Here is a 22496-nt window from a genome sequence, read left to right as displayed (position 1 = left end):
AAAGCTGGTGAAAAAGATCGGTGCAACATCCATTATTTGGACTTGGTTCGGGTTTAAGCCGTCAGACGAGCAGCAGCAAACTAAATACAGAGTGTGTGGGGTAACAGTTCGGTAAGTTAACACACGACTAATCCGTTCGACCACCTCAAATTCAAAACGAAACATGATATCACTGAATACCAGCGCGCGCGTATTATTCCCATTCCAATATATCTTAGTGGTGTAGCACATAATCTCGATTTTAAGAATCGTTGTTGTGTTTCTTTTTAACTGAAAAGACATCAGTTAGACAATATTCTAATTTTAAATTTGGGGTTTCATAAGCTCCAAGCCATAATAAACATTAGACCTACTTAAGTCTCTGCAGCTAGTGTACTTCCATTTTATTTATCTGCAAAATTATGTTGTATACTTACAGTTTTGCACAATATATGTTCTCAAAACTACATACACCCTTTAAAAAAAAAAAAATTTAGCAGTTGTTTAGCATGGGTCTGTGTAATCTGTTCTGAAATGGTTTTATTATAATATACTGTAAATCGTTATCGCAAGAGGCTGCAATGTATATCACAATATAGATTTTAGGCCATATCGCCCATCCCTAATTGATAGCCTATAGTAGTTGATAATAACATAGGCCTACCTAATGTTGCCTACGGACGGTAACGGTACAGTAGTAACCTTTTACAGTCTATGAGTAGAACAGCTTTCTCAAGCAGTTTGTGATGCATTTTGGAAACAGGAGATGAGCCCCTGGTCTAATGCGCCACCTGGCTTGAGAAACCCGTTCTCAAAGACTTACTTTTATAGTCATTATTTGGGTAGCACACATATTCTGAATGCCTTCGGCAGAATTCAAATGAGCCATTTTAATCTAGATTAATCTAGATTAATTTAAAAATTAATCTAGATTAATCTAGATTAAAAAAATTAATCTATGCCCACCTCTAATTTTATTACATGTGATTCTGACATGATGTCACTACATGCACTGCGCTCCTCTCCGCTCAGCGCTGGCAAACGCGTCCTCCAGCTGAGCGGTCGGCATCGCGCGTTCATGTGTTTTGGGGGCGTGGCTTTGGAAGGAGCCCAGAAGGGAGGGGGTGGGAGTGAATGGAATAAGTAGCTGTGTTTATTGCAGCCCTGAGAGGACTACAGACACTCGATTTTTATATTCTCTTTTTCAGAGTACTTACATTTTAATTATGTATTAGTATATAAAGACAGTTTAACCCTCTGGGGTCTGAGTGGTTTTTGGGGTCCTTGAGATGTTCTGACATGCCCTGACATTTGTGCTTTTTTCAGTTGCTTATAAACATATTAATGGCAAAGGTATAATTACACTTTATTTAGCACAAACAGGGCTACCATAATATGTGAGCAACATGCATGTACATGTTTGTATTTTTGAGAGAATAATGTTTATGCATGGTTATTGAAAAAACTAAAAACTAAAGTTTCTGAAATAAGGCCACAAAACACATACTAAATATGTGACAATAAGACTTATTGGATGTCGTTGCCTAGAGTTTTTTCTTCAAAATGATGTGAAAATCATCCTGCCCTTATCATTCACATAACACAATACATAGATTTAAATCTTGTAAAACACTTTTTGTTTGTAAAGTGTCACAGTGTCTGGTTGTGTTCCCCAGGTCTCCACTAGATGTCCTCCTTACCCCCACGGTGTCTTGCACTAAGAACTTCATCTCCCACAATTCTGTCTGTAAATTACACCCAGGTGTCTGTAGTTTGTAATCACCAGCTGTCTATCGTTATCCCCTTGTCATTCATGTATTTAAAGCCCTGTTTGTCTTGTGTTCCTTGTGGATCAATGTTAGATGTCACACTGTTTTGTTCCCGAGTTTCCTGTCTCCAGTCAAGTTGGTTGTTTTATGTTTTTGGACTGATATTCTGGATTTTGACCCTTGCCTGTTTGTTGATTACCCTTTTTGGATTGCCCTATAATAAAACCCCGTTTACTGCATTTGGATCCTGCGCCTCTCTTCAGTTTTAGCGTGATCGTGACAGATTGATCCACCAAGAGATGGATCCAGCAGGACGGGGTTTTGCGCCCGGTTTTTCTCGGGAGAGAATTGCAAGGTACGCAGCCTTAAGGTCTCTCCGTCAGAGGGGGACCGACGTATCGAGCTTTGCGCTCAAATTCAGCGCTGCTGCGGAGGGACTGACATTGGGAGAGATGGCTTTAAAGGACTTATTTAATGTTAGTCTGGATGATCCCTTGCCTCGGTGGGAGATGAAGGGGCTGGAAATTTTAGATTTTCCGGGCTTCACGAAATATCTCCACCATCGTGCTCGGTGGGATGCATCGGACCCGCCTGCATCATCGCTGCCCAGTCCAGAGTGTGCATCGCCGCTGCCCAGACCAGACACCGCTCAAGCCCCAGAACCCAGTTCAGAGCCTGCACCTCACTGTCGTAAGCGACGGAGGAGGAGAAAGACCCCCGATTCCCCCAATGTCCCGGAAACTTCCGCTGCGGAGGAGCCGGTGGCGTCTGTTCCTGAGCCTGTTCCGGTGGTCCCTGTTCCGGTGGACCCAGTTCCGGTGGTCCCAGTTCCAGTGGTCCCGGTGCCGGTGGTCCCAGTGCCGGTGGTCCAGAGTCCGATAGCTCCAAGACACAGTAGGAGGAGAAAGGCTCCCTCCGTAACTGTTCACGTCACGTCTGCCCAGCCAGAGACTGTTCACGTCCCGTCTGCCCAGCCAGAGACTGTTCACGTCACGTTTGCCGAGCCTGTGTCACCGGACAAGATGGCCGCCGCAGAGCCTGTGTCCCCTGACAAGACGCCTGCTGAAACGATGGCCGCAGCCGAGCCTGTTCACGTCACGCCTGCCGAGCCTGTGTCTTCGGACAAGATGGCTGCCGCCGAGACTGTTCACGTCATGTCTGCTGAGCCTGTGTCTTCAGACAAGATGGCCACCACCGAGCCTGTTCACATCATGTCTGCTGAGCCTGTGTCTTCGGACAAGATGGCCGCTGCCGAGCCTGGGTCTCCGGACAAGATGAACGCTGGGCCGGTGCCTGTGTCTGTTCCTGAGCCGGAGCCAGTGTCTGTTCCAGAGCCGGAGCCAGTGCCAGTTCCAGTCCCTGAGTCGTTGGTGCCAGTTCCAGTGCCAGTTCCGGTGCCTGAGCCGGTGGTGCCAGTTCCAGGGCCAGTTCCAGTGGTGCCAGTTCCTGAGCCGGTGGTGTCGGTGCCAGTTCCTGAGTCGGGGTCGGTTCCTGTGCCATGGCCGCTTGAAGGGTCGTCTCCTTCCTGGTCTCCCGAGGGTTCGTCTCCGCCCTGGCCGCCCGAGGGTTCGTCTCCGCCCTGGCCGCCCGAGGGAAAGTCTCCGCCCTGGCCGCCCGAGGGAAAGTCTCCGCCCTGGCCGCCCGAGGGAAAGTCTCCGCCCTGGCCGCCCGAGGGAAAGTCTCCGCCCTGGCCGCCCGAGGGAAAGTCTCCGCCCTGGCCGCCCGAGGGAAGGTCTCCGCCCTGGCCGCCCGAGGGAAGGTCTCCGCCCTGGCCGTCCGAGGGTTCTTCACCGCCGTGGCCGTCCGAGGGTTCTTCACCGCCGTGGCCGCCCGAGGGGTCTTCACCGTCCTGGCCGCCAGAGGAAGAGTCTGCGCCATGGTCGCCGGATGAACTGCTCGCTCCGCCCCGGCCGCCCAATGGGCTATTTGTGTCATCCTGGTCCCCTTTGAATCTGTTACCCACTGTTTCTGTTTCCCTTCATGGACCTGGCCCCCCGTCCCTCCCCCTGATCCTCCACCGTGCCACCTCCCTCCTGAACTTTTGTTTTGTTCCATGTCCTGTCTTGGAGTGTCTGGGAGCCACTCCGTAGAAGTGGGGTTATGTCACAGTGTCTGGTTGTGTTCCCCAGGTCTCCACTAGATGTCCTCCTTACCCCCACGGTGTCTTGCACTAAGAACTTCATCTCCCACAATTCTGTCTGTAAATTACACCCAGGTGTCTGTAGTTTGTAATCACCAGCTGTCTATCGTTATCCCCTTGTCATTCATGTATTTAAAGCCCTGTTTGTCTTGTGTTCCTTGTGGATCAATGTTAGATGTCACACTGTTTTGTTCCCGAGTTTCCTGTCTCCAGTCAAGTTGGTTGTTTTATGTTTTTGGACTGATATTCTGGATTTTGACCCTTGCCTGTTTGTTGATTACCCTTTTTGGATTGCCCTATAATAAAACCCCGTTTACTGCATTTGGATCCTGCGCCTCTCTTCAGTTTTAGCGTGATCGTGACATAAAGACAATATGCGCAAGGGGCGTCAACAATTCAACAGCATCATGCATATTTAGTGATTCACACCTGAGGAGACAATGGGGCCCGCATACTTAATGAGCCATTCATTCAGGTGTGTCACCTATAGCCACAAGAAAGAATGCAAGAGCAATATATATATATATATATTCTACCAAATTGGTTCACAGTTGGAAGCATGTCAATTTTTTATTTTATTTTATTTTTCACAAATTTTGCTTGCAAATTGTATAATATCCAAGGAAAACATGTCTAGTAATTGTGCAGTTAATTCTCATACTGTATTTTCAGTTTCGGAATATGTATTCTCTCCCCAAATTTGTCAATAATAAAACACAATAAAAATTATTTAAAGAAAAGGCTTATATTTACCTTTTAAAATTTGTTTACATCTACCTTGTAAATATATATTTTTTTATTAAAAAGGTTACAATTACAACAACAATTGAAGTGTAATCTTTCTTTGTAAAAACTAAAGTATACATTTTATCATACATATTTCAAAGTTAAGGATTCATTACTTCGAATATAGCCTACATTGACAAAACATACTATATTTAACATATTAGCAAAAATTGGCAAACAAAAGCTTATTTGAGGTGGCAGATATTTTACAGTAAAAATGTGTAATCTATCCAAAACTAATCAACGTAATGTTGTCTTTCATTTGTCTGTAACATAGGTTTTTCGTTTTTATTATAAGGGATATAAATGTTAATTTGCAGTTTAATACGTTGCTTATACAAATACATTTTATTTCAACATATTTCAGTCGATTTTTACTCAGTATAGCAAAATAGTTTGCTAAAAGCAGATCATTCATTCACACACAGAAACGCAATTCAAATTTAAACTGTCTTTTTGCGAGTTGTGGTAAACAGCGCATCTCTGCCGTTCATTCATTCACACAGAAACGCGATTCACTTGAGAATGAAAAAAAACGTACTACAGTATTCCATCCGTTGCTCCTCGAAATACCAGCACTTCTGAGGTACGTTTTCCATTATTATTATTCCTCACAGCGCTGCGAGACAGTGTAAACAAGTACAATGATCTGAATAAACTTGATGTGTTTTCTCGAGCTGATATGTGGGCGTTCACAGTTTGTATGGGATCGTCTCAGTCATTTGCGTTTGAATAGCGCGCGCTCTCCGTGGGCGGGGCAGATTAAAACGTAATGAGCTGAGATGAGAACGACTGACATCTCTCTCTTTTCATAAAGATTACATAAACAGAGAATATTTTTTTAAAATAAAAATGACTTCATTTAAAAGAAGAGAATTCAAGCTTCATGCCTGTGTGTCTGTATGCCTGTTTGACTGAGTATTCGCTGAGTTATTGTTCATTTTCGGACGCGTTTCAGAATGGACTTCACTGACAGAGAGGAGGCAGAACTCGCATCATGTTTATTTTTCTTTATTTGGCAAAAAGCACAACACTTTGTTTTTATTGTGAGTATACACAAAAATAATACACATTTAACAGAATCGATTGATGTATGAAACTTGTTTGTAATATCAAAGTCAACAGAGCAAAATTAATCTCTTTTGAACTGATAAAAAAAAAAGCGAGCTGGTATCGCCGGCTATACAGCCCGACCCCAGGGGGTTAAAACCCCTTACCAGTCAGGGATCACTGGTGATCCCAGATTATTTTTGTTCAAAATATGTTTGAGCTTATATATCTCAATATTAATAACAGTCTGGTTAATTTTGAGTCTTGAACTATAAACTCTCAAGTGTTGGCTTTCTAAATGTATGTGTGTTATGTTTCTATTCAGAATTACTTATGAGCAGTAACCTTTTTATTTTGGGCATTTCATGTATGCAGCACTTGCCAAAATTGGGGGTGACTGAGAAGGGGTTAAACAAATTTGGGAAAAAGTTTTTTAGAAAACTACCCTGCCTTTAATGACATTTTCTGATTTTCCGTGACCTAATCTAAAGTGAGAACTATTTATGGTTAATACGTTGTTAACAAAGCATTATCTAACTCTTTACAGAAGAGCTAATTAAACAATAATACTTGGTTAATTACAGTGACAGTGAACAAAGAATTCGCTATTTGTTAGACCTGCACGATTATGACAAAAATCATAATTGCTGATTATTCCCTTGAAATTATAATTGCGATTATTAAAGGGATACTTCACCTCTGGAAAGATGAATGTGTATTTAAAATAGGTCATTTATGTAGTGTCACAGTGTGAGACTGTTTTGTGTTATTGTATTGTATTAGTGTTGTTCCCTGAGTTGCCACCAGATGTCTCTTCCCCTCACTGTCATATGTATCATGAACTGCATTTCCCATACTCCTGTCTGTTAATCATTGATCATTTGTCACCAGCTGTTTCCCATTAACCTGCATATATAAGCTGTGTCTTTGTGTGTGTCTTTTGCTGGTTCATTGTTTGATGTCACTGGTTGTTCTGTTGCCTTCTCTGTGTCACCTGTTTGGATTATCATTTTGTGTACGGCTGTGAGTTTATGTTTTTATTAAACACTGTTAACCTGCAAATCCTTCTCCTCATTTGATACCGTGACAGAATGAACCAGCCATTAAGGAAGGAGCGGGTTATCAGCCACAGGAGTTATCTGTAGCCGGAGTTATTTTTGTATCACTGCTATGGATCTGACACAGGAGAGCAACTTGGAGCGGGTGAGAGAGGCACTGAGTACCAGGGTGGCGGATTTGCAACAACAGCTCCTGTTGTTGCAGAGTGGTTCCGTGTCGCCCACACCATCCATTTCCCCCAACCCCACGGAGTTGAGTGGTCAGCCGGAGCCTAGCACGGACTTCCCTGAGAGATACGCTGGTGAGCCTAAGTTATGTGAAGACTTTATTAATCAGTGTTCTCTGCATCTAGATATGCATCACAGGACTTTCGAAACTGAGGAATCGAAAGTAGCGTTCGTGCTACTGCTGCTGACCGGTCCAGCAGCCACATGGGGAACAGAGGTGTGGGAGAGACGGGACCCATGCTGTGCCTCTTTCAAGGCACTTACCGGGGAGATGATTCGGGTCTTTTCCAAGACTAAGGTGAATTCTTCTCGGAGGTCAGGAAGGAGACCCCGTCCAAGCAATTTTTTGAGGGGAGGTAGTGCGCACCGGTCGTTGTGTGTTGGGACTCTGGGCCTGCGGGAATACACACCCGAGTCATATCACAAGATGGTTGCCACACCTGAGCCTCTTCACAAGATGGCTGCCACACCCGAGCCAATTATGGATGTAGCGAGTGCTAGAGACATGATTGTTTCACTCTTTCCCGAGCGTCGGCCACGAGAGAGGGAGATGGAGAGGAGACCCAAGCCTATTCATAAGATGGCTGCCGCACCAGAGCCACTTCACAAGATGGCTGCCGCACCAGAGCCACTTCACAGGATGGCTGCCTCACCTTTCTCTCCTATCCATGCCAGAACCCAGCGTCTGAGGTCTAGTCTGGCAGAGACTCCATTAGGGTCAGTGCGGAGGGCTGGCCTTCCAACCCCGATGCCGGTTTTCACGAGGGCCACTGCCAAGCCTGCACCTGCCCTCAAAATGGCCGCCGCCAAGCCAGCAGCAGTACCCAAGATGGCTGTTGTCTCAGCGTCACCTGTTCTAAGGAGGGCTATCATCATGCCTGCACCTGTTCTCAGGAAGGCACCAGAGGTATGTTCATTGGACTCAGTATTTCCTGTGTTTACCATGGCTCTGTGGTGTGTGTGGTCTGCTTTCTGCTCTTCTGTTCAGCAAGATGTCTCTCAAGCCCATGAACCTGAATCGGCCGTTGAGTCTGAATCGGAGTCTCTTGAACTTCCTGTCACGGCTGAGAGGTCTGAGCCTGAGTCTCTTGCACTTCCTGTCACGACGGAGAGGTCTGAACCTGAGTCTACTGTACTTCCTGTCACGGCTGAGGAAGATGAACCTGAGTCTCTTGCACCTCCTGTCACGGCTGAGGAATATGAACCTGAATCTCTTGCACTTTCTGTCACGGCAGAGAGGTCTGAACCTGAGTCTACTGCACTTCCTGTCACGACTGAAAGTCTCTCCGTCCTGCCCAAGATGGATGACTCCGAGGTCTCTGAACTCTCTGCCTGGCCCAAGATGGCCGATTCTGAGCTTCTTGAACTCTCTGCCCGGCCCAAGATGGACGTCCCCGAGCTCCTTGAACTCTCTGCCTGGCCCAAGATGGCCGACCCCAAGCTAGTTGAACTGTCTGCCCTAGCTAACCTGGCCCATAGGGCCTCTTGTGCTTTTTTGCCCAGGTTCTTGTTACCGCCAGCACCACCATGGGTTGCAGCTCGGCTCTGGTGTCTGGAGATGCCTGCAGCACCACCCTGGTCTCCAGCGCCGTTCTGGTCTCTGGTCCCGCCTGCGGCCCCGCCCTGGCTCCCTGCACCGCCTGCGGCCCCGCCCTGGCTCCCTGCACCGCCTGCGGCCCCGCCCTGGCTCCCTGCACCGCCTGCGGCCCCGCCCTGGCTCCCTGCACCGCCTGCGGCCCCGCCCTGGCTCCCTGCACCGCCTGCGGCCCCGCCCTGGCTCCCTGCACCCCCTGCGGCCCCGCCCTGGGGTTCTAGACCCTCCATCCCTCCCCCAGATCCACCTCCGTTCCTCCACCCACCTGAACTTTTGTGCTTGGTCTTATGGAGTGTCTGGAAGCCACTCCTTTTAGGGGGGAGTACTGTCACAGTGTGAGACTGTTTTGTGTTATTGTATTGTATTAGTGTTGTTCCCTGAGTTGCCACCAGATGTCTCTTCCCCTCACTGTCATATGTATCATGAACTGCATTTCCCATACTCCTGTCTGTTAATCATTGATCATTTGTCACCAGCTGTTTCCCATTAACCTGCATATATAAGCTGTGTCTTTGTGTGTGTCTTTTGCTGGTTCATTGTTTGATGTCACTGGTTGTTCTGTTGCCTTCTCTGTGTCACCTGTTTGGATTATCATTTTGTGTACGGCTGTGAGTTTATGTTTTTATTAAACACTGTTAACCTGCAAATCCTTCTCCTCATTTGATACCGTGACATGTAGAAGAAATGTGAAATTATTTTTGAATTTGGAGCTTTCTAGACTGAGAAAAGCCAGAAAATGTATTTTTGGCTTATGTGGATGAAAGACAACAACTCCCAGAATGCACTTGCTTCGCTGCCCTAGGAGGCCACTCCCAAGCCACGCCTACCGGTTAGAGAGCGCAGTTGAAAACAAGAAGGCTAGGCTACTAGTGGGACTCCGTGACGAGTTTGCCCGGTATTTCGAGATCGCCCAAAATGTCCGGGATTCGGCTTTTGCGTTCTACAGTCGCCATTCATTATGCGGGAGAACGGCGCGAGGCCGGTGGCGTGATTACTGAGACGCACCGATCTCGTATCTCTCACGGAGGAGCGGGAAATTTCTTAGCAATGTTAAAACGCACATCAACCGATCACTTGTTTAGCGTTCATGTAAACACTACATTCAGATTCACCAATCGGAATGAATTCAGTTAGATTGAAACAAAAGGTGTGCATGTAAACAATGAATGGCGACTGCAGAAAGCAAAAGCCGAATCCCGGACATTTTGGACGATCTCGACGGCCGGACATGTCCGGGAAAAAAGAGTATGGTAACCCCTACTACTCAGCTTTCTCCTACTACTCAGCTTTCTCCACAGAACAAGAGCCTATTAGCTTAGCTTCCAAAGAAAGATGGCTGATACTATGTGTACATTCTGTGAGTGAGATCCCACCTCCTATGGGTGGGCTGAAAACATGCGGGGCAGCCCCTCCTACTGGCTGTAGTCTCTCGCCTCTGGCCAAAAAATCCTCCGATGACGCAAAATGACGATTTTTGCGTCATCGGAGGATTTTTTTCCAGACAAAAAATACATAAATCTCTCATCTCAGGGGGATATGAGGGTAGAAAGCACGGTAATTCGAAAATACTACAGGTTTTCTACTAATACAAAGCTTAATGCTAAATCCTGAACTATCCCTTTAATTACAATTATCACAATTTACATTGAATATATATACTGCATATATAGGCATATTATAATACATGTTTACACAAAAATTAACACACACAAGTAAGCTACTGTCCCCCTTTACTTAACATACACATAAATTGTAAGAATATGACTAATAGTAAAGACTACTAATAAATAAGCATTAGGCCTATGTTAAAGCAATTAAATAACAGTACAAAACTAGTTTTTGTTAATACTATGTTGGTATGAGCCACCACAGTCATTTAAAAATATAAAAAATAACACAAAGTGAAAATAAAGTGGTATTTTGGGGTTAATATGGAAACGACAGTTACCATGGTGAATACAGAATATTAACCCTCTGAGGTCGGCAAACGTGCCGGCGCGTTTTGCTGGATTTTTTTCACATAGTAGCACAATAAACTTAAATTACTCCGTCATTTATGGTCATACAGAAAAAAGAAATATGAAAAAAGAATCTGTGATATTTTTACTTTTGTATGTGTCCACTTACAATCAAATCAAAACATTGTGCTTTTGTAAAAGAAAGAAAATAAACAGGGTGTGCTTTCTGCCTCTCCGTCGCTGTGAACTTTTTTTTCTTGAGCACGTCTGTAAACTGAAACAAAACTCAGCGAATACTTGTCACACATTTATGAGCCATATACCTTTATACACATTTAAGTGTGTACTTTTAAATGATCGGATTCAAACTGAAAACAAATATTCTCTGTTTAAGTAATATGTATAAAACCAACAAGATGTCCAGTATCTCAAACCCTTGCTCATTATTTTTAATTCGACCACGCCCAAGCGCGCAAAAGAGATTGACATGCAAATCGTCCACATGGAACGCGAACGTTACCTCAAAAACAAAGCACCAAAAAACTTCACAAGTCTCTGCTTTTCGTCGAGTTTGGAAGACACGCCGTGAGCTTACATTGGATTTACCTCAGAAGAAGAAGAACGCGATTTGAAGACAAGAAAGATGTAAGGTAAGAAATTCTTAATTATTAGTTAATGTTATTGTTGCATAAACTTCACATTGCATTTGAACTGTTGCTAGATATATGGTGAATATTATAATATTTAGACCCGTGTTTACTATACTGTGTTTGTGGATATCTGCTCAAACGTAGATATGTATAATATGGTAACCATAATGTTTCATATTTTGGAGCGCGCCGTGCGTTTCATGTATCTTGTTTTGGAGCGCGTTCTGCGATTGAATGTATCATATTTTGGAGTGTGCTCTGTGTTTGAATGTTTCATATTTTGGAGCGTGCTGTGGGTTTGAAAAGCAAAACGTACCAAACAAAGGCTTCATGGTTTTACTCTAATCTCATTTCATATCATCATAACGAATGGAAACATTTGAAGTAACATATGATAATCAATATATTTTTCTCTAACGTAGTTGTTACTGAAATCTTTTGGAAGATTTATAGGCTGCTATAGGCTATTGTTATTATTATTTTATGCAGCACTGCGCGTAGCCTATGCCTACAAGGCACAACAAACCTGGTGTTCATTATACATTGTTGGAAACATTTGTGTGTTTATTCTGTGAATTTTAAAAAGCTATTTCAACCAGAAAAATCTAAAATCTATTCCCAAAATCGTGCAGCCCTATAGTTTCTCTTGATATCAGTATGTTCACAGGTTTTATTTATTTATTTATTTATTTTTTATTTGTATTTATTTTTTACAGGGACCAGATGCCCCACGGATGAGTCCTGCTGACTTCAACATTCACATGAGTCTCTGTACATGAACATGGTAAAGTGAAAATCAAACACCTTGGAAATGAAAGGTATGTACAATGTTTTTAGGAATGGCAAAAAGGTTTCTGTCTTTGGATCATTGTTTTCAATAATGTGCTTTTTTGTCATTTGTTGTGTATCTTTGGATTATGTTGTGTTGTAAATAAATCCAAACAATCTAAAAGCCATTATTTTTTAAAATCTCCTCATTCTTTGTGCAAGGTTGCTCAGAATGATAGGGCCTGATAGCTCCTAATAGGGCCATTAGGGGTGGGTCTTTGTCTTTCTCAGGTGTGAAAGCCATACATATTAATGACGTGTTTACGCCTCCCGCATAAAGCTTTCTTACAGAAAACACGTCTTACAAATTTTAAATCAATATATTGTCTTATCTGAATGAGCAGTCAGAATGATTTTCACATTGTTTTGGAGCAAATATTCTAGGCTACGTGATACAATTTTCAAAAGTTTTGTGAAGAAATAATCAGTATGGGTTTCATGGCCTTATTTCAGTGACAATTTTTTTTTTTGTATTTTCACAAACCACGCATACATGTCATTATCTCAAAACTACAAACTTTTACATACATGCTGCTGATATATTATTGTAGCAGAGTTTGTGCTAAATACAGTGTAATCAGACTTTAGCCATGAAAATGTCACAAGTACACAACAAGCACAAATGTCAGAGCATGTCAGAACACCTCCAAGGCCAGAAAACATCTCAGACCCCAGAGGGTTAACAAGAACTGTTAATAAAACATGGAAAAAGCTCCTGGTGAATGAATGAAAATCATACCTGCATGCAAATCCTTCTCAGCTAACACACAACGTACCAGTAACGTGATTTATTGGTATTTTACTTTTATTTCGTGACTTACTAATTTACAACGTAACGACGTTGCATGATCGTTGTTTCTTTTGCACTTTATACAGTGAAGTGATACACAGCGCGCCGTCGCATTTGCACGTGTAATTGAAGAGTGTGCGCTACGAGCACAGTGACGGCTGACAGGACAAGAAAGTCCGCTTTTCTGAGGTGAAAGACTTTTAATTTCAGCGTACACTTCAGCGGTCGCATTAAGTGTAATTATTATTCCTTTTTTGTGTGATGGAGTGATTCTTCTTTTTCAAAAATAACACAAAATAAACAAAGTAAAGATGAATTTGACTGAAAGCATTATTATTTTCAAGATTTCCATAGATATGGTGATATATTGTTATTGTGTCTTATTTTGGCCATGCTAATCATGTAGTGATAAAGCTGATATGGTGACAGCCCTGGTTCAGGTGAAACACACACCACTTCCCTCTTTTCAGCTGCACACACACATTTTGAGGCAATGCTCCTTATTCACTCAGAGTCTTTATGGTAGAGATGATCTTACCTCAGTGACTCCAGTTTACAGTGAGGATTCGCCAGTACAGCAGAGAACAGCTTCACTCCTGAGTCTCCTAGTTTATTCTCAGACAGAATCAGATATCTCAGGTGTGAGGGGTTTGATCTCAGAGCTAAAGCCAGAGCAGCACAACCTTCATCTGTCACACCACAATCCCTCAACCTGTAGAGAACAATGACACACATTAAGCCTATTTCCAGAGATAAGCATTACACTTACAAAATAAATAACATAATGCTGTCAATATGAAATATATACAAATATTCATTAGAAAAAAATGGTTGAATTACATCAGTTAGGATTAGGGGATTCAATATACAGTTTGTACAGTACAAAATCATTATTTCTATGGAAAAGCCCCATAAAACATGGAAACCCAAACGCGTGTGTGTGATTGTGTGTGTGTGTGTGTGTGTGTGTGTGTGTGTGTGTGTGTGTGTGTGTGTGTGTGTGTGTGTGTGTGTGTGTGTGTGTGAGAGAGAGAGAGAGTGTGCTTAATGTATTTGTAAACATTAAGGAATGTGTGTGTTTGTGTGTGTGCTTTATGTATTTGTAAACATTTTAAGGAGCGTGTGTGTGTGTTTAATGTATTTATAAGCATTGTGTGTGTGTGTGTGTGTGTGTGAGAGAGAGAGAGAGAGAGAGAGAGAGAGAGAGAGAGAATGTGTGTATTAATGTATTTGTAAACATTTTAAGGAATGTGTGTGTGTGTGTGTGTGTGTGTGTGTGTGTGTGTGTGTGTGTGTGTGTGTGTGTGTGTGTGTGTGAGAGAGAGAGAGAGAGAGAGAGAGAGTGTGCTTAATGTATTTGTAAACATTTTAAGGAGTGTGTGTGTGTGCGTGTGTGTGTGTGAGTGTGTTTAATGTATTTGTAAGCATTGTAACGAACATTATGTGTGTGTGTGAGAGAGAGAGAGAGAGAGAGAGAGAGTGAGAGAGAGTGTGTGTGTGTGTGTGTGTGTGTGTGTGTGCTTAATGTATTTGTAAACAGTTTAAGGAGCGTGTGTGTGTGTGTGTGTGTGAGAGAGAGAGAGAGAGAGAGAGAGAGAGAGTGCTTAATGTATTTGTAAACATTTTAAGGAATGTGTGTGTGTGTGTGTGTGTGTGTGTGTGTGTGTGTGTGTGTGTGTGTGTGTGTGTGTGTGTGTGTGTGTGTTAGCAGGGGAGGATTGGGACAATTCTAAGGGTCCAGCAGAACTCCATAATTTCCAGGATGATTTTGGTATTTACTTTATAAAAAATAATCTTTTAGGAAGCACGCTATAAAGAACAGGTATTCATTATAGTTTGTGCCAAGTGTGTGTGTGCTTGTGTGTGTGTGTGTGTCCTTGTGACGTTCGCGGGTTATTCAGAAACAACGCAGTGCGGAAACGGAAAATCACCAAGCGACAATAAAACTAGTCCAGTGATGAATATATTTAGAGTTTCTGAAGCCTTGGAGCCAATTTCTGTGAGGAATCGATCAACATTTACGATGTCGTTCTAGTCATAGATATATATTTGTAATGATGTCCGATTCGTGAATGAATCATTTGAGTCGGTTCATTGCAGTGAATAGGAGAAACCTGTTAATAAACCAGTCTAGATGATTCATTCATGAACAGAACTGATTTGGTTTACCGAGTTCAAATCACTGATTCAATGATCCTGTCAATGTTTTAGTGAACACTGTCTCAGGAAAGACTGAATGGTCTGGTCATGCTGTCTATTAAACACGATTTAGCACGACGGCTTGATTTCAAAGATCTGATCAAAGAATGGTGTTGTACTGTATGCAGTGTGTAATTACTTGTATAGTTATAAATGTATAATTTTAGTTAATTTAATAAACTTTCAAATTTAGTTCTTTATTGTCTCTTATTGAATAATAATTTCTATGCTTATAGATAATGATTGTTATATGTGGCAAAAAGACAAGATAAGGGTTTATAGAAAATCCAGAGCTTCCCACTCGTATTTACGACATTAGCCGCTTTTCCACTGTCGGGCCGAACGGTTCTCATTGCGTAACCGTTCCATTCCGTGCCGATCCGGGTCAGCTGGTGCGGTTACGGCTTCATTCTCCACTGTGGGTTTGATAGCAGCCGCTCTTTGGAATGTAATGCAAACGCGTCAGTCGTTGCCTTGGTAACGCGGCAGTTTACTGATGATATGAGATGTAAATAGCGACCGCGTTATGGAGAATGATCAGCTATTGCTTTTCATTTTATTATTGCTTTGTTTACTTCACTCAAAGAGCGCTTAACCAGCTACAGAGAAACTGGCAGCCAGACAACAGACAAGTGACCAATCCTGGAGACTTTACTTCACGGATTCTACCAGCACGGTTCGGCTGAGGATTCATTACCATTATAAGAACCGTTCGGCCCCACGGTGGAAAAGCGGCTATTGTGGAGGCGTTCATGTGCGTTCAACTCATAAATACAATATTTACGAGATGACATGAACGCACCATATGAGTGTTGAGTGTCGTAATATCCATTTCAAGTGGACGTATGGAAGAGACGTGAGACTGTAAGCACTGAAAGCCCTCGCGCAGCTCATATGCTGAGAGAGATAAGACAGTAGAGCTGCACGATTCATCTTTAAAATACTGTGATCTCCATTCAAACACACACACGATCTTCTTCAGATTCGTCTGTCTATTAAACCTTTGACAAAATCATATCTCTACATTCAAAGCTGTGTTGGCGCTGCCGCTGACCCAGAGAGAGTTGTCATGAAACAGCTTAAATAGAAGTACTGGGATAAAAGTTTAAAGTTCAAATATAAACACTGATGTCTATGATAGCGATCAAAATAGAGTAAATCAGCCTTTGATAGAAACTTGGCACTTAAAATAACGCATTTATCGATTACATTATTCCACCACTAGGTGGCGACAAGTGATTGTTAAAAAATGTATTTGTAATTGAATTATTTATTCAAGAGAATGTAGAACTGTATGATGCTTCTGAAATAAAACTCAGAAAGATGTGATGAATTGAATTTGTAAATATGACTCATCTTATACATCATGTACAGTCTGTATAAGTGTATGATTTAACTTTTACCCATAGACTAGTGTAAAAAAAAAAAAAACATAAATACAATGCAATATCGAATCGCAGTATTGTAGAAACGCAATTCTTAAAAATTGCAGTACATATCGTATCCGGCCCTAGCGTGTGTGTGTGTGTGTGTGTGTGTGTGTGTGTGTGTGTGTGTGTGTGTGTGTGTGTGTGTGTGTGTGTGTGTGTGTGTGTGTGTGAGAGAGAGAGAGTGTGTGTGAGAGTGTGTGTGTGTGTGTGTGTGTGTGTGTGTGTGTGTGTGTGTGTGTGTGTGTGTGTGTGTGTGTGTGTGTGTGTGTGTGAGAGAGAGAGAGAGAGAGTGTGTGTGTGTGTGTGTGTGTGTGTGTGTGTGTGTGTGTGTGTGTGTGTGTGTGTGTGTGTGTGTGTGTGTGTGTGTGTGTGAGAGAGTGTGCTTAATGTATTTGTAAACATTTTAAGGAACTCTTAATATTAATGTAATTAATGTCCAACAAAGACTGTATTAAAGCACTTAATGACATTTTCTGATTTCCCGTGAGCTAATCTAAAGTGAGAACTATTTATGGTTAATACGTTGTTAACAAAGCATTATCTAACTCTTTACATAAGAGCTAATTAAACAATAATACTTGGTTAATTACAGTGAACAAAGATTTCTCCATTTGTATATAGTCTCTTAATATATTAACTACAGCTTATAGACTATTATATACTATTCATTAACTATAAACTAATAGTTTGAAAAAGATTTATAAGCGCTGTGTTACTGTATACTTGTGATAAAGTGTTACCATTATTTCAAACCGATCGCATTAAGTGTAATTGTTCCTTTTATATGTGATGGAGTGATTGTTCTTTTTCACAAAATAAACAAAGTAAAGATGAATTTGACTGATAGCATTATTATTATTATTTTCAAGATTTCCATAGATATGGTGATATATTGTTATTGTGCGTTATTTTGGCCATGATAATCATGTAGTGATAAATCTGATATGGTGACAGCCCTGGTTCAGGTGAAACACACACCACTTCCCTCTTTTCAGCTGCACACACACATTTTGAGGCGATGCTCACGCTTTTACAAGGGTCTGTTTGCACAAGCATTACAAGGCAAGTTGATTTACACCAAACATTTGTAATTTAAAAAACCTCTTCACTGTATCCTGCAACTGTTGTCTGGTTTGTAGTTCGTCCGGTTTATTTAACTGTTAGTTTTACTTTCTTTTGGGAGATAATAATATAGTAAGATGTAAATGTTCCTCTTCAGGGAGACTCCTCACGGCTGCCTTCTACCGCCGGCAGGATCTGACTGTCATGATTCTGCCTTGTCTCTGTATTTCTCTAGTCTTGAGGCAGGATCATGACAGACCCATGTTTTATGTGCAAGCACATGGCCTTGTGTTTGGACCATGTGCTTGTGTTGTCTCGTCACCTAGCCCCGGCCCCCTTGTTATCCTCATTTAGTCATTATTATTCAATCTGTGTCACCTGTTGTGTTATCATTAGTCTCCCTATTTAATCCCCTGGTGTTTGCTGTCCTGTGCTCATTCATTGTGATACCTGCTGTGATATCTACCTGTGAGTACTGTGTCCAGAGAATAGTCTTGCCTTTGTTTTGCCCCCTCGTGGGTTTTGTTTTCTGTTTTATTGTCAATAAATAATGTGTAGAGCATTCTGTCTGCGCCTGGGTTCATCTCCTTTGAGATTCATAACACTGACGGCTCAAGCTGGAATCTGTCGCTGAACCACCGGATGGGGCTTACACCAAAGATATACTGTATACACTATATACTGTACATATTAATCCTTATTCACTCCGAGTCTTTATGGTAGAGATGATCTTACCCCAGTATCTCCAGTTTACAGTGAGGATTCGCCAGTCCAGCAGAGAGCAGCTTCACTCCTGAGTCTCCTAGTTTATTCTCATACAGATTCAGTTCTCTCAGGTGTGAGGGGTTTGATCTCAGAGCTGAAGCCAGAGCAGCACAACCTTCATCTGTCACACCACACTTCCACAACCTGTAGAGAACAATGACACAAATGATTTACTTTTAGCTTTTGACCAAGGCTGTATCTCAATACTAGTTTTACTTGATCTTAGTGCTGCGTTCGATACTATAGATCACACAATACTCTTAGATCGACTACAAAATTATACTGGTGTTCAAGGACAAGCATTAAGCTGGTTCAGATCATACTTATCTGACCGCTACCATTTTTTCTATTTAAATGAAGAAAAATCGATCATAACTCCAGTAAACTATGGAGTGCCGCAGGGATCTGTGTTAGGCCCTCTGTTATTCTCAATATATATGCTGCCACTTGGAAATATTATAAGGAAACATGGAATTAGTTTCCATTGTTATGCTGATGACACTCAAATCTATATTTCATCACGGCCAGATGAAAACGCTAAATTATCCAAATTGACAGAGTGTGTTAAAGATATAAAAGATTGGATGACGCGCAATTTTCTTTTATTAAATCCAGACAAGACAGAGGTAATACTTATCGGTTCAAAAAACCGCCCACAAAACCTCGCACAATACAACTTTAACATAGTAGGATGTCCTGTTACTTTATCCTCTACAGTAAAAGACCTGGGTGTTATACTAGACTGTAACCTGTCTTTTGAAAATCATATTTCATATGTTACAAGAACAGCCTTTTTCCACCTTAGAAACATTGCTAAGCTACGTAACATGCTATCAGTTTTTGATGCAGAAAAATTTGTTCATGCATGCATGACCTCGAGACTAGATTACTGTAATGCTTTATTAGCCGGTTGTCCTGCATCCTCAATAAACAAGCTACAGTTAGTCCAAAATGCCGCCGCTAGAGTTCTTACTAGATCAAGAAAATATGATCATATAACACCAATTTTATCATCACTACATTGGTTACCTATAAAGTTCCGTATTAATTACAAGGTATTGCTACTGACTTATAAAGCCCTAAACGGCTTAGCTCCAGTCTATTTAATGGATCTTCTATCGCCCTATAATCCATTGCGCTCTTTAAGATCACTAAATTCAAGGCTTTTGGTCATACCTAGGATTTCTAGGTCCACCAAAGGAGGGAGAGCATTTTCACATTTAGCTCCAAAACTCTGGAATAGTCTTCCTGATACTGTTTGTTGCTCAGACTCGCTCTCCTAGTTTAAAACTAGATTAAAGACGCATCTCTTCAGCCAGGCATTCATATAATATTTTTAATCTTACAGTTAAATCCGACCTCTAGTTCATAAACGCCAGAGGAGAACTGGCCCCCGACTGAGCCTGGGTTCTCCCAAGGTTTTTTTTTTTCTCCATTAGGTCACCTGATGGAGTTTTTCGGTTCCTTGCCACTGTTGCCTTTGGCTTGCTCAGTTGGGGATATTTGGGGATATTTAATTAATTAATCAATCAACAATACTATTGATCTGCATTACCAAATGTGGACGTTTTCCACTAGAAACAAACATTGATGTATTATTTTAATGTAATACTGTGAAGCTGCTTTGATACAATCTGTATTGTGAAAAGCGCTATATAAATAAACTTGACTTGACACACATTAAGCCTATATCCAGAGATAAACATGATCATAATTAACATAATGCAGTTAGGATTAAGCGATTCAATATACAGTTTGTACAGTATAAAATCATTATTTATATGGAAAATCCCCATAAAACATGGAAACCCAACGTGTGTGTGTAAACATTTTAAGGAACTTGTGTGTGTTAGGACTGGGAGAAAAAATTAAAAAAAATTTTGGTTCACGATTTTAAAATAAAATAATTGTATTATTCCAGAATCAATATTGATTCAAATGAAATTGCTTTAGTTTTGTCCTTGCTTATAGATGAGGTTGACAGAAGTTAGCCACTTTTGTTCCAATAGAGGATGAAATGTGTCGTTATCTATGAGTGTCGTAATTAGGGATGGGAATTGATAAGATTTGATCAATATCAATGCCACTGACGATTCTGCTTATCGATCCGATTCTTTAACGATTCTCTTATCGATTCCTGATAGCACTGTGTGGAAAAAGCTTAAGAACAAAGCTTTTGTTTTAAAGCTTACACTTGAGTAAGCAAACTGTACTTTTTATGTAATTTATGTAATAAATGGAACCTTATTGTAAAGTGTTACCGATTAGTTATACACCGATTCAGACGTCTCTCCCTCTCCATGATTCCATCCTTCGTCTATGTGTGAAGGACGCCGTGCTATGGTGCCCGATAAAGGACAAAAGGGACAGTTGTGAGTTCACGGTCAGTATATACTATGGCTGGGACTCGGAGCAGGAGCATCGATACGAGGAATCGTTAACGTCGAGGGCATACAATATCGATGGTTCATAAAACTTAGAACCGGTTCTGGAGTGGAACAGGTTTTCAATTCCCATCTCTAGTCGTAATATCCATTTCAAGTGGACGTGTGGAAGAGACGTGAGACTGAAAGCACTGAAAGCCCTCGCGCTGCCCTAACCCTAACACTGATGTCTACGGTAGCAATCAAAATAGAGTAAATCAGCCTTTGATAGAAACAATCGTAATTCTTAAAAATCGCAATACATATTGTATCGACACCCAAGTATCGTGATAATATCGAATCAGGAGATAGGTGCATCGTCCCAGCCCTAGTGTGTGTGTGTCTGTACATGTGTGAGCTTAATGTATTTGTAAACATTTTAAGCGAATTGCTTAAAGTTATTGAAACTTTAGAGTGATTAAGAAGCACCGATAAATGAACAATAAGGAAGGGACGTGCTTGATGATTTAAAAACACATGAGAACTCAAATCGGCACACACACAATGGCTTCTTGTGCCGCCTGACAGTGTGTTGCGCTTCGTGGCATTTTAATGGTCAAATACACACAAAATTACATAAAAAACACCCATCTTGCTTCTTGTGCGCACACTAATTTTTTTGAATGACTTTACACAACAGTTTGAAAATTATGTAATCGAGTCACATGACAATGGTAGGCTAAGTGCTTACAATCTTGTATATTAAGATATGAAGTATTTCTTATGGCCAGTTAGATTGGTGTCTGCTGTACTTCATGGATTCATGTATTAAGTCTGAGTTGTTTTTATCTGCACCATCATATTACAGACAACTGCTGGTGTAATTATGCAGTTGTGGAGACGAATGATGATTCCAAAGCAACACATGCATATACACTACCAGTCAAATGTTCGGGATCGGTAATATCTTTAAGGTTTTAAAAATAAGTCTCTTCTGCTGCATTTATTGGATTAAAAATAAAAAATAACAGTAATATTGTGAAATATTATCCCAATGTAAAACAGCTCTTTTCTACATGAATATATAGTAAAGTGTAACTTTCTATTCATCAAAGAATCCTGAAAGAAAATTGTACACGACTGTTTTCAACATTGATAATAATAATAATTAATGTTTTTTGAGCATCAAATCATTATATTAGAATGATTTCTGAAGGATCATGTGACACTGAAGACTGGAGTAATGATGCTGAAATTCAGCTTTGATCACAGGAATAAATTACATTTTAAAATATATTAAAATAAAAAACTGTTTTTTTAAATAACTCATAATACACATTAAACGTCCTCTAATTGTATGTAAGTGTGAACTCAGATATTCAGATTTTGTAAAATAACGAAAACAAACTTAATGTCTCTGTTCCCTTTATAGATCTCTGGAGCGCCACAATGAACTGAAACTTTGGCACGTTTTCTTTAGTTTTTTAATCTGTAATATTTAAGTGAAATATATTTCAGCCGTTTTTAGAAGAATCTGTCTAATGTTTTTTTCCCCACAAAACATCAAATAAATAGAAATAAAAAGGTTAATTAAATTAACACAAAAATACCACAAAAATGGTCATGTCAAAGCTTTTATTTTTTTAAAGTGGTCATACATTTACACTTCAGGTTTTTGTGTGTGTTTTGTGGCATTACACTGAAGTTTTTAGCTTCTACATTCCAGTGTGTCCACCCTGATTCTGAACCACAACTGGAAGAACTTTAAACAGCCTATTTATGTGTTTGTATTTGTATTATGTATTCAGAAGTCTCTGCCTAATAGTTCAGCCTGATCTCAAGGCAGT

The 22496-nt window shown here is 41.1% G+C and overlaps 1 protein-coding gene and 1 long non-coding RNA gene across 11 annotated transcripts in view; both read right to left on the bottom strand.

Annotated features, from left to right (window-relative positions):
- Positions 1-22496, bottom strand: part of LOC309484382 (NACHT, LRR and PYD domains-containing protein 3-like) — a 64684-nt gene that overhangs the window by 21748 nt on the left and 20440 nt on the right. For 6 of the 10 annotated variants that reach the window (XM_082150673.1, XM_082150674.1, XM_082150671.1 and 3 more), the window contains 2 exons: positions 18257-18430; positions 13369-13542 (listed from right to left, as the gene is read on the bottom strand). The exons of 1 other annotated variant lie outside the window; for it this stretch is intronic. In XM_082150673.1, coding sequence (XP_082006799.1) covers positions 13369-13542; positions 18257-18430 — 348 coding nt within the window. The remainder of the gene's footprint in view (positions 1-13368; positions 13543-18256; positions 18431-22496) is intronic. 3 more of the 10 variants (XM_082150678.1, XM_082150672.1, XM_082150677.1) reach the window with 2 other exon arrangements.
- LOC309484532 lies at positions 6645-7788 on the bottom strand. Its single transcript, XR_014200896.1, has 2 exons — positions 7481-7788; positions 6645-7450 (listed from the first exon to the last, which is right to left on the bottom strand). It is a non-coding gene; the product is annotated as an uncharacterized lncRNA (long non-coding RNA).

This window comes from Leuciscus leuciscus (assembly GCF_965113295.1).
Source record: "Leuciscus leuciscus genome assembly, chromosome: 20".
Classification (NCBI taxonomy): domain Eukaryota; kingdom Metazoa; phylum Chordata; class Actinopteri; order Cypriniformes; family Leuciscidae; genus Leuciscus; species Leuciscus leuciscus.
Note: the sequence above shows the minus strand (reverse complement) of the source record. Positions and strands in the feature narration are given on the sequence as shown.